The sequence below is a fragment of the Lissotriton helveticus genome, chromosome 3_1, assembly GCF_964261635.1.
Source record: "Lissotriton helveticus chromosome 3_1, aLisHel1.1, whole genome shotgun sequence".
Classification (NCBI taxonomy): Eukaryota; Metazoa; Chordata; class Amphibia; order Caudata; family Salamandridae; genus Lissotriton; species Lissotriton helveticus.
The window spans coordinates 1,648,703,325-1,648,716,165 of NC_136061.1; the positions used below are offsets into that span (position 1 = coordinate 1,648,703,325).

Consider the following 12,841-nt stretch of genomic DNA (forward strand, 5'->3'; position numbering starts at 1 on the left):
GGAGGTAAGGATGTATATTACTTAAGAACATCAGTAACTTCTAATCTGAGTAATACATATAAATCACATCTATCCAAAGCTATAGCACATAGTGGAGAAATGGGTAAGTTATATAAGTCTTGGGGACGAAACTTACACCTACGAGATGTCTATAAGCAAAAATTCCACCCACTCCACTTCATTAAATGGAATATCTCCATCATCAAATGTTTTCATTTTTAGATAAAACCAGAAGGGAAAATATTCCATTTATTTGGTTCTTCAAAACAGTTGACCCCAGTCCAAGCAGTGACACTTGAATTTGGACTAATTAGTGTTGATGTGAGAGGGCTTATACCCATCATAAGATGGGAAAACAGTGTTTTACTTGCTAGATCAGGCACCTTAAGAGAATTAGTAAAGGTCAAATAGAGCACACTTGCAGAGTGCAGAGTTGTTTGTTTTTTTCGAACTCAAGTGGCACACAAAATCTTATTAATCCTCTTAAAAGAAATAGAAGATTGGAATTCGGTTAACTAAATGAAGATCATTTTTAGAAGATTACATTTTAAATGTTAGCTATATTCTGGGCTGTTAGCACTAACCTAATTTAATATCTTATAAATGTTTTATTCATTCTGCATATCGAGTATAAATGTTTTATTCATTCTGCATATCGAGTGCAGCCCCTGCTATTTTTAAAACTTTTACAGGCATATAAAATAGGAGGATTATTTTTTTGTTAAGTGAATATGCAGGGAACAGTTTGTACTGAAAAAAAAATACATTGTGGAAGAATAGACAGTTAATCTATTTAAAAGGGCCTACCAAGGACAATTATTTCTAACCCCAGTCCTGAAGTGGCTTACTAACTTAATTCATATATGGTACATAATTTAGAGTATAGAATTATCCTAAATGATCACTGACAAACCTCATTATTAGGCTGGCATCTGCGCCTGACCTTGATTTCCTGAAGGACTCTCTAAATCAGATAATTAGGAGGCAAGGCATACATAAACACCCTGTTCAATGAAAAATCAGGACATCACCCACGGATCTACCCAGTCCATCCAAGAATCAAACCATTGGCACCTGGCGGTCTAGTGGGCTACAAAGGCAAATATAGCGTACCTTAGCTTCCAGGATAGAGGTGAGGATTTCTTAATGAAGTTCCCACTTACTGAGAGAGTAAAGTTATGTGTCAGGCAGGCAGCAAAGATATGCTTAGGGGGTGGTTCACCTCTACAATTCTACTTCCAGCCAGCGTATTTGAGGGGAGTAAGTGCCTCCTTGTGTAGAAGAAGGCTGTGATGCTGGGTGCTCCAGTGCTACCAGTTTATTCTTTCATATATATTAGGTGAAAGGACAAAACTGTCCCTTTGAGGCACTTATAGAGAGATTCATCCAATGAGTGTAATGCAAGGCCAAGCTAGGCAGAAGGAGAAGGTCACCAGATGGTTTGGAGCACTGGTCCACTGTCTCAGAGTTATAAGGTAGGGATGGACCGGTTTAGGTTTGGACTGAATGTTTGTCTTGTAACTAATCCATATGGTTTACCAGATTGAGCTATAAAGAGGCACGGTGGAGCTTAGCCATGACTATGGTCTTGTGTTCCTGTGGGACAGGCAAATAAAAAATTAACGTAGGTTCAGTAAATACAGACAGTTATTCTTTTGGTCAGTGGCTAGAAAGTGGGTCAAAGTCAGTTTGTTTAACATATGTTGGGAGAGAAACTGATTTGAGCATACCAAGAAAGGACAATACCGCGATATTTTTTAAACATAATGCAATGTTGAATGTCATATCTCAGTCTATTTTCCAAGAGAACAACTGCATTGATAGGAGCCTCTTAATCTCCAGAAGAAGCTGCTTAAACACTAACAGAGATAGCTGGCCTGTATGTAGCCCACTAAAGGCGCTCCACATCATAGCTGTTGAGCACAACTGAGCACTAATATGTCATTATTGATACAGGTCCAATGAAGATTGTAGATCAAGAAATAATTCCTTCACTACAAAGATCGCAGAACTACAGGAAAATTTCTTTTATATTTTTTTACTGTTAGTTGAGGCTGTGCGACAGGATTTGCCCTATTGGACTAGGGAAGAGGTATATGACAGAGAGGCTGCTGACAGAGGCTTTCAGTAAAAGGAAGTCCTTGTCTTTACAACTTGAACATTTTAATGAAATCTCATTTGGGATGGATGGAATGTGCCACTGAGGGTCAAGGAGTCTTATACATGTCTGGAGGCATTTTGTTCTGCATTACACTACAGTCAATAAAGTATAGTTTAAAAAAATTGCTTTAGCAGCCAAGCTGAAAAGGGTTTTTATCAAATCAGATTTAGTCAGGTTAGGTTATTACCATAAGCACAAACAACCAGCTGTGTTTCTTGCCCTCAGCCAATGGTGTTAGCAATATAGTCAAAAGTCAAATACATTTTTGACTAGAAGCAGGCCATATGTATCCCCCATTAAATAATGTCGCGATACAGTCATAGCATGGATATGTATTTATCTAAGGATTTTTCAGCCACAAAGTCCTTTGGCAGAATTGCAATTCTTCACAACCTACCACGTGATTAACCTGAAGGTATATCCAGAACTTGTTCTTGTGGAGATTATAATGGATATTTACATTTGATGTTGTGGAAAACATATCTCTAGACTTCTAATTCAAAACATAAGTCATGTTCACATAAACTGCAATCCAAGACTAGGACATGAAGATTGTGGGAAAGCAAAGGCTGAAATCGGGAACATCAAATAATGAATTAAATGTCACAAATATACCTTTAGGTATCCTCTGCAAATGTTGGGCTGTAGGTAATCTAGGTCTTCTACTCTGGTGCTCTCCGAATCACCTTTTTTCTCTTCTGCTTTCTTAGATGAACAAACCCCATGTAGACTGCAATTATAATAAATACATTAGAGAAGTTGTTAAAGGAAAAAACAGATGACAAACTCTAACACAGCTAAAAGATGGCTGAATCCATACAGGATCTATTGGCTATCCTCAACACAACAACTTATACATAATGACCCTAATTGGAACGGATAAATATAACTGTGTTTAGTGTAAAAATGAAGTTTTGCATCTAGCCCAGCGTTAGAAGGCAATGCTACTTACGTAAAATCTGAGTTCTGCATCATAGGAACTTTTATTGAAGTTATAAACTCTTAGAAAAGAGATGAGATCTGGCACTCTATGTGAAGTTACAACCGGCAATCCTATGCCGGTTATTTTTATGAATTCCCAATCATGTACATAAGACAGCATCACGTCACTTGCTCTCCATACTGGTAAATAGATCATTCTTAAGTTCAAACAGGTAAAGCTTGATAGAGGAACAAGTAGCCTAAATGCCAAGAGAAGCTGAAAACAAGCCAGTTTCTTTAAGGAGTCAGCAACGTGTGTGTCCTGGTATTCCTTGTACTGGTGGTTCCATGACAGTCTCTGTGATTTTTGATGAGTTTATGCTAAATAGTATTGACTGAAGAAATTGTCATGCTTGAAAAGTCAAGACCGGAGAGGAGGATGGGTTATTCATAACTCTGAGGAAGATTCCTATGATGCAGAACAGGATATCAAGGAAGTAACATTTCCTTCTGCATTTAGGTCATGTTTTAGAATAGAATACCAAGCACAACTAACCACGTTTCAGGTTTAAATAGAAATGAGAATTTGTTAAAATACCCGCCAATGACACTTCAACCAAGTAGGCGTCAGAGAGCAGTCTGACCAACTCTTGTTTCCATTCTGGAGTCTGATAAAAGGCACAGTAATGTTTGGTTAAACTATGGATGGGCATCCATGTACAAATTTACAAATGACTGTCACAGGGACATTTCTATAACAGGCAGCTATTGCCACTTTCCCTCCAGCTGAATAAGTTCTGGGCTTGCCAGGTAAGAGTTTGTTGGCCAGCTCGTTGCAAAAACTGAAATCCAAGAAGCTACAATTTGGAGATGGACTGTTTGAATATAGGTAGACTCTTAAGAAGTGGGCCATAACTCACAAAGAGTTGGTTAAATTTTCTCATGTCAACCATTCTGACTAGGTAGAATTTCAGAACTGATATTACATCTAGGGAACGTGAAGGTCTTTCTGCTAGAGAGGAGGGATTAGTGAAGAAAACCAGCAAGAAGATTAATTTATTTATATGGCATTATGAAAGTTTGGTAAGGAAGGGAAATATATTTTCATAACTAACCCAGTGGAGTGGAAAACTCATTGAGTCTACATGCCTGAAAAGTCTGTAAATTACTAAGTGGCTGATTATATGGCTGCTAGAAGAACAAGTTACTTTCCTCCGATAACGTTTTTCCTGGTGGATACACTATCTGCCTGTGGATTCCTCACCTTATGAATTACACCTGTGCGCAGCATTCCATTCAGCTCACCCACATCGATGAGGACGTCACAATAGAACAGCTGCGCGCACAACTCCACATGACTTTATCGGAGCCATAAAAAGACCTTGGAGTGTTGATATCAGTTCCACCCATTTTTTCTGTGCCTTTGAGGCCAACGGGTGAACTGACAATATTTTCTCAAGTGTCCAGTATCCAAACACAGCCAGAACTGGAAATTTCTCATCTTAAACATTTCCTAGAGTCAAGCAACACATGATTTCAACAATAAGTCAAAGAAGATATACATCGATTATTTTTTGGTAGAAGCAGACATGCAACAGGAAAACGGGTAGATCACTGAGGAATACACAGGCAGAAACTGTATGCACCAGAAAAAGAGTTACCAGAGGTAAGTAACTTGTTCTTCTGATGGATACATCTGCCAGAGGATTCCTCACCTTATGAATTGAAACCCCAAGCAGTCCTGCTCACGGCAGAGGGTGCCTGCCTGCACCAAAAAATCCTGCAGCACAGAACGTGCAAAATGGCCATCCCTCCTCAACTCCGAATACAAGCAATAGTGCTTTGCAATAGTGTGGCGGGAGACCCAAGTTGCCGCCTTGCAGATGTCTACCACAGGGGACACCTCTAGCTAATGCAGAAGAAGACTTAGCTCAGGTAGAATGAGCTCTAATACCTTCAGGAGGCTTCTTGTTGGCCAAGGCGTAGCAGATATTGATAGGTAGAAATAATGAGAGGTACCCCTTAAATTAGAATCAAGGGAAGTAGGGTTAACCAACCAATATACAAAGGATATTCCCATGAAAAATATACAATAAAACAATTTGAAACTCCAAGCAAGTAGTTCAATACATAAAATCAACAACAATTATACAAAGAATGTTTGTATTACAATTTATTAGATTACACAATTTATTTAAAATACCAAGTGGACAATAGCACCACTTACACAAATAAAACCAGTTAAAAAAGTAAGACAAATGATCAAAATACATAGGGTTCAAGATTGACCTGCAAAATTGAAACAAATTACAGAGACAGACAACAGTGAGACATTCAATTGTGCAATACTGAGTGTATATTCAAACTCAATCTGACCCCCATATGTTATGCACAGTCTATTAATGTGTCAACACAGGTGTCCGAGTTGAAGAATTATACTTTGAAATGCGTCGACGCGTTTCGGTGGTACATATGATTTTAGGCCACCTTTGTCAAGACACTACGTTCTGTCTGTCGAGTTTCTGGGGTCAGTTAGATCACCCTTAAAACTATCCGTTGGATATAATCATGTGGGGGTCTATTACAGCGTAGTGATTTGCTTCATTTTTCGTTTTCTCTCCTGAATTTGAACAGTCTATAGTTTGTTGGGTGTCCTGAAACGATAGGCGTACTGTATCTTCAAACTCTATTTCCTTGTCTGATGACGGGTTTTCTCTTAAAAGCTTTTTGTGGGACATGGGGCGCTTTCGTCATGTCCTCCCGGTAGAAACAATCATTTCACTCTTTTACCGTGGAGAACTGCCTGCTTCTCTGGTCCTGTTCAGATATTGATACACAGGATGATCCACCTGGACAGCGTTCTTTTGTGAACAGCCTTGCCCTTCATCTTGCCCACATATCCAATAAAGAATTGATCATCCAACCTAAAGTCCTTGGTTCTGTCTAGGTAGAAACTGACTGCCCTCTTGGGGTCCAGGTGATGAAGTCTCTCCTCCTCCTTAGAAGGGGTAGGGGAGGGTAGAAAGTAGGTAAAGTGATGGACTGCCCTAGGTGGAAAGGAGTGACCACCTTAGACAGGAATGCAGCTCTGGTCCTAGGAACCATCTCATTCGCATGGAATGATGTAAAAGGAGGCTTGAAGCTACAGGCCTTCTAGTGAAAGTGATTGCAACCAAAAATATTGTATTAAACGCTAGGAACCTTAAGGGACAACTATGTAATGGTCCAATGGGTGAACCCATCAAGAAAGTGAGAACCAAATTCATATCCCACTGAGGCATGATAAAAGGAGTGGGAAGAAACCTATTTGTGAGACCTTTAATGCATCTCATAAGTATGAGAGATTTAAACAACAAGGGTTGATCTGGTTAACAGAGAAAAGCGGACAAGGCAGACAAGTAGCCCATAACCGTAGCTACTGCACAATCCTGTTGTGCTAGGGAAAGAGATAAACTCAGAAGATCAGACAAACGGGCCTGCAAAGGATCAACTGATCTCTCGCCACACCACTTACTAAACTTTGGCCCACCTACCAGAATAGACAGATTTGGTGGAGTGCCTTCTGGTATGATAATATAACATCCACCACATCCGGTGGGAGAGAGAATGAGCTCAGGTTGCCCAGTTGAAAGGCATGAAGGTGCAAGCTCTGGAGGTGGAAGTGTAGGACCTGCCCCTGCGAGAGGAGGTTTGCCCTGTGAGGGAGACGGAGCGGATGGTGCGATGAGAGGTAAAGAAGGTCTGTGTACCACAACTTTCTTGGCCAACTATCATATTCATCTCCTGACGGGCAATAACTGGGACTATCTTAAAAATTAATAACATAACACTACGGCATTAGGTGATGCACAATTTATATACTTAAAATAAAGATGACCCAACATGTTTCCCATTACATTTGCTACTTGTTTATGATGTTCATTAAAAGTCAGACTATTATTAAAGATGAGCCAAAGATCCTTTTTGAAAGCAGGTTTTCTCCTCATCATTTGCATTACCTTTGACTCATTTTATATTTATTTCTAGTTTATTGAATGAAAAATATTTTGAGATTATTTGATTTTTCCTGTAGATTGATTGCTCTTTGGTCCAAAATACCCTGGTTGTCAAGATATAATAATTAATTGAAGGAGGAGCAACCTAAACACGCAGGGTTAGTATTGTCCAACTTAAGTGAGGCTGGGTAGCATAGATAAATAAGAAGAATATTGCTGCAAGCACACAACCATGATCTAGACCATTGTCTACACAGATTTTAGTTGTTATACGGTCTCCTTTATTTCCTGAATTCACTTGGGTCCAGGCATCTGAGTGGAATGCAATTGGAAGTGATAGAAGACCATTTAAAATCCCTATGGAAGCCAGCTTACACTTAGAGAATTGTGATCAACTTTGACAAACTGTGATTTGAAATCAACAAAACACAAACATAGCACTCCTTCTTTTGATATTTTAATCATAATAACATTCTAATATATGAAGAGAGGTTGATGCCATTGTCTAGAGCCCACTTTTACATGTATGATCAAATTGCGATCACGTGCCCACTCTTCAAAAGTACATCAGAACCCTCTTCCAAAATGTTAAGATACCACATCAAGCCGAGAGATATGCCAGTTGTCAAGTGGGATGCATGCCTTATTCCCCTTGTTTAGTATAGGAGTAATAAATGCACCAAACTAACTATTGGGATTCAATTTCCTAATTACAATTGCTCACAATATGGCAAAAAAACAGAGTTGAAACTGATAAAGTTAGAAACACTGAGTCTTAGTTTATCATTTTTCCCAACTGCTAGATCTGATTACGTACAGACAAGGCTGCATTTGTTTAAATTGGTCACAACACAAAATCAAGAGCAATGCTCAAGTGAGATGCTAACTTAAACAATTTGGTTGGTGACAAACCGAAGATAACATTTAAAAACAGAATGTCTTTAAAAGATACACGGAGGGACCGCGTCAACCAGACAGGAGGAGGCATCGCCATCATCCACAGGAACACCATCCGCATCACGACCAACACCGATGACACCATCGCACCCGCCGAACACCTGCACTTCCAGATCCACGTCAACCCCAAGACCACCCTCAGAGGCACCCTCATCTACAGACCCCCGGGACCACGCACACAATTCAGCGAGGACATCGCCGACTTCATCAGCCCGCTCGCCCTCCCCTCAGCCGACTACATCCTCCTCGGGGACCTCAACTTCCACCTGGAGAACAACAACGACCGCAACACCACCACCCTGCTGGACAACCTCGCAAACCTGGGACTCAAGCAGCTGGTGACCACCCCCACCCACTACGCCGGACACACACTCGACCCGATCTTCTCTTCCAGCAAGGACATCGCCTTCAGCCACGCCACGGGACTCCCATGGACGGACCACAGCTGCGTCCACTTCAGCTTCAGAAGGACCACGCTCCACCATCACCAGCAACAGGCTCCCCGCAGAAGCTGGAACAAGATCACTGCAGACCAGCTCACTACGTCCTTGAGCAAGAACCTTCCCACCAGCACAACGAACCCCAGTCAAGCAGCCACCAACCTCACGAAATGGATCAGCGACTGCGCAGACGAACTCGCCCCGCTGAAGACCCCGCCGAGCAAACCCGGCAGCAAGAAAGCCCCATGGTTTAACGACGAACTCAAGAGCTCCAAGAAGAACTGCAGAGCACTCGAGAAAACCTGGCGCAGAGACTCAACACCGGACAACATGACTGCCCTCAAGCTCGCCACCCGAAAACACCACCAGCTGATCCGCGCCACCAAGAAAACTGCATTCAAGGAACGACTGGACAACAACGCACACAACAGCAAGGAACTCTTCAACATCGTGAAAGAGCTCTCCAACCCCAACACCGGAAACAACGACATCACCCCTTCGCAAGACCTCTGCAACTCCCTCGCCTCCTACTTCCACAACAAGATCGCGGACATACACAACAGCTTCAGCACTCAACCAACGCACGCCACGACCGAACCACCGCCCCCCACCACCATCCTCCGCGCCTGGACCCCGATCAGCACCGAAGACACCATCCGCACGATGAACTCCATCCACTCCGGATCTCCGACAGACCCCTGCCCTCACCACGTCTTCAACAAGGCCGACGCTGTCATCGCACCCCACCTGCGGGACATCATCAACACCTCCTTCGACATCGCCACCTTCCCGGAGAGCTGGAAGCACGCCGAACTCAGCGCTCTACTCAAGAAACCATCAGCAGACCCTACCGACCTCAAGAATTACCGCCCCATCTCGCTGCTCCCGTTTCCGGCCAAAGTCATCGAGAAGACCGTCAACAAGCAACTGGCCGCCTTCCTCGAGACGAACGGCTCCCTCGACCTCTCGCAGTCTGGCTTCCGGGCCAACCACAGCACCGAGACCGCCCTGATCGCAGCCACAGACGACATCCGAGCCCTGCTCGACAATGGAGAAACAGCGGCCCTCATCCTCCTGGACCTCTCCGCGGCCTTCGACACTGTCTGCCACCGCACCCTAGTACAGCGCCTCAGCAACGTCGGAATCCAGGAGAAGGCACTGGAGTGGATCACCTCCTTCCTCACCGGAAGGACACAGAGAGTCCGCCTCCCCCCGTTCAGATCGGAGGCCACCGAAGTCATCTGCGGCGTTCCTCAGGGCTCCTCGCTCAGCCCAACTCTCTTCAACGTCTACATGAGCCCCCTCGCAGCCATCGCACGCCAGCACAACCTGAACATCATCTCCTACGCCGACGACACCCAGCTGATCCTCTCCCTCACTAACGACCCCGCCACCGCCAGAGCCAACCTGCACGAAGGGATGACAGAAGTAGCCAAATGGATGTCGAACAGCCGCCTGAAACTGAACTCAGACAAGACAGAAGTCCTCATCCTGGGATCCTCACCCTCCGCCTGGGACGACTCCTGGTGGCCCCCCGCCCTGGGCAGCGCACCCAAACCAACTGACCACGCACGCAACCTGGGCTTCATCCTGGACTCCTCCCTCTCCATGACCAGACAAGTCAACGCCGTCTCCTCGTCGTGCTTCCACATCCTGCGAATGCTACGCAAGATCTTCCGATGGATCCCCACCGAGACCAGGAAGACGGTCACCCAGGCCCTCGTCACCAGCCGTCTGGACTACGGCAACTCCCTCTACGCCGGCACCACCGCCAAACTCCAGAAGAGACTCCAGCGGATCCAGAACACCTCAGCACGACTCATCCTGGACATCCCCCGCCGCAGCCACATCACCGGACACCTGAGAGACCTACACTGGCTCCCGGTCAACAAGAGAATCACCTTCCGGCTCCTCACCCACGCACACAAAGCCTTACACAACCAAGGACCAGGATACCTCAACAGCCGCCTCAACTTCTACGCTCCCACGCGCCAGCTTCGATCGACCAGCCACGCCCTCGCCGCCGTCCCCCGCATCCGAAGAGCCACCACAGGAGGAAGGTCCTTCTCCTACCTGGCCGCCAAGACTTGGAACTCCCTTCCGACCCACCTCCGCCTGACCCAGGACCACCTCGCCTTCAGGAAGCAGCTCAAGACCTGGCTATTCGAGCAGTAGCGGACCCCCCCCAGCACCTTGAGACCCTCCGGGTGAGTAGTGCGCTATACAAATGCTCTGATTGATTGATTGATTAAGACGAGTGAGTTTACTGAAAGGCACCCCGATGAGCAAGCTAGGCTTAGTGGCGTTGTCCCCTTGTAAATGTGGCAATGGATGTACAAATACATGTGTGATGAAAGAATATCTGGTACCATATGGTAGCAGCAGCAAAACTATAACAAAATATCTAACATGTAATTTAAAAATCCAAGTCCTGGTGTGCCATTGTGAAAAATGCTACGTGGGTAGTACTGCCCCCGATTCTGGAATGCATGTAGTAAATAAGAAACAAAGACTAACACCACTCGTGGTAAGACATTTCTCAGAAATCGATTATGGTGACAAGGATTTACTGAATTTTTATGTCATGGACCAAACCAGAAGAGGTTCCAGAGGTGGGAAGAAGCCCCTACAGTTGAGAAGAAAGTAATCAAGACACACATTAGATCTGGAGACAACATTTCTCCCAGTTCTTAATATGGAAGAACAGTTGAAAATACATTTGGGAGAATAACCTTAAAGTCCTCTATTCTTAATTCTGTATGAAGATTGCATTTTGCATTTATAATTCTAACTTATTTTCCACTTTTTTACATACAGGGAGGAGAGGAAGGGACTTTTGTTTGCTGAAGCGAGAGGCAGTGAAAGCGGCTAGTGAGCCCCCTTGCGTTTTCTTGATGATCCGCAACGGACCGATGCATACGAGATTACAGATAAGACCCCATTGATTATATCATAGCAGTTGAACTATGTCTTTTTTCTGTTATTTTATTTCTGCTGTTATGATACTATGAAGTTATACTTGGATTATGTTTACCGCAGTTTGTAGTTACTCAGGTGCTATACATAATTGATTTGAGGGATGAGGTCATTTTGCCCACTTAAGCGAGAGTTGTAGCAAAATAAACAATATTGTGAACATCTTTTGGTTTATCAATATGGTTTATAGCATTTATTGCTTAATATGATTTGCCCACCAGGGCAAGAGATGATACTGTAGACATTAGTACATCATTTCCTCCACCACTGTGGCTGGAATACCAACTAACAGTTTTCTGAGATATCCACTGGCCCGGTGAAGACCCATGTGCCTTTAGAAGATCAGTCGTTATGGTGGCTGTTCTGTAGGCACTGTAAGTTTAATAAGTGGCAACTCAAACTTTTTTAGTTTCCAAAAACAAACTCACAAAAGGCGAGTATGTTTTTGAAAAACAAAAATAAATAATGCGGACTCCCTGGGAGGTCACTCCCAGGATGTAGAGGTCATTTTTCTATTTTGACAGTTCAGAACCGTCACGATTTCCCTTGCAGTCATGAACTGAAAAAAACTATATAAGCCAGACCATCTGCACTAAGCAACGGAATGGTCTAATCCACCTACACCGATGGCCCAAACTGGGTCGGGCCGCCATGTAGTGTTTCTGACCACAGATATGGAAAACATAATAGTCCATTCAACTTAAACCAGAGCAGGCAGACCGTCAGTTTGGGGGACATAGTACTCCGACATATTTGTGGCAGAGTACCTGGTCTGCCAAACTCTAAATCAGGCCCTAAGAATTAAAATGAAAGTAGAAAGAATTCATTCTAAAAACGTGCCCGTAGGTACAAGTAACTCCAGATCCACAGAACAAGAAAAAAATACCTCAGTAAAATAATAAATCCATTTCCCTATGCAATTTGATGCATCTATACTATGACCCTATTTTTCATGTATTTTTTTTTAAATCTTGTATTAATTTATGAAAGAATCATCCAGTTAATCATGTAAATATGTAACGACTATTAAAAACCAATTCACTGGAGCCTTTAAATAAATTCCATTTACTTAATGTTGTTCTGATGAAGGATTTTTTCCAGCCTTTTCACTTGCTGCTTGTAAAGTTTCAGCTCTTTAGCAGTTGGTCTAAAGGAAAGAAAGAATTTATTGGAAAAACTGTAACTGAGTGATGCCAAAAGTAATCGAAAATCATTATACAGTTCTAGCATTTATTGATCGAATAATCTTTCAATATGCGAGATATGATCTCTAAGATATATAGGGTCATAGAGTAAATTCCACCAATCTATAGATCAAAGGGTGTGAAGCTATAACAAATCAAATGCATTTGATATCCCCAATTTGCTGCCACTCCTAAATGTGATAAAAT

The 12,841-nt window shown here is 43.2% G+C and overlaps 1 protein-coding gene across 2 annotated transcripts in view; it reads right to left on the bottom strand.

The window, feature by feature from the left end:
* The window catches only part of CEP70 (centrosomal protein 70), a 505,009-nt gene that overhangs the window by 290,865 nt on the left and 201,303 nt on the right, over positions 1–12,841 (bottom strand). For both annotated transcript variants that reach the window (XM_078682403.1, XM_078682404.1), the window contains exons 11-12: positions 12,520–12,597; positions 2,777–2,891 (exon numbers count right to left, since the gene is read on the bottom strand). In XM_078682403.1, coding sequence (XP_078538529.1) covers positions 2,777–2,891; positions 12,520–12,597 — 193 coding nt within the window. The remainder of the gene's footprint in view (positions 1–2,776; positions 2,892–12,519; positions 12,598–12,841) is intronic.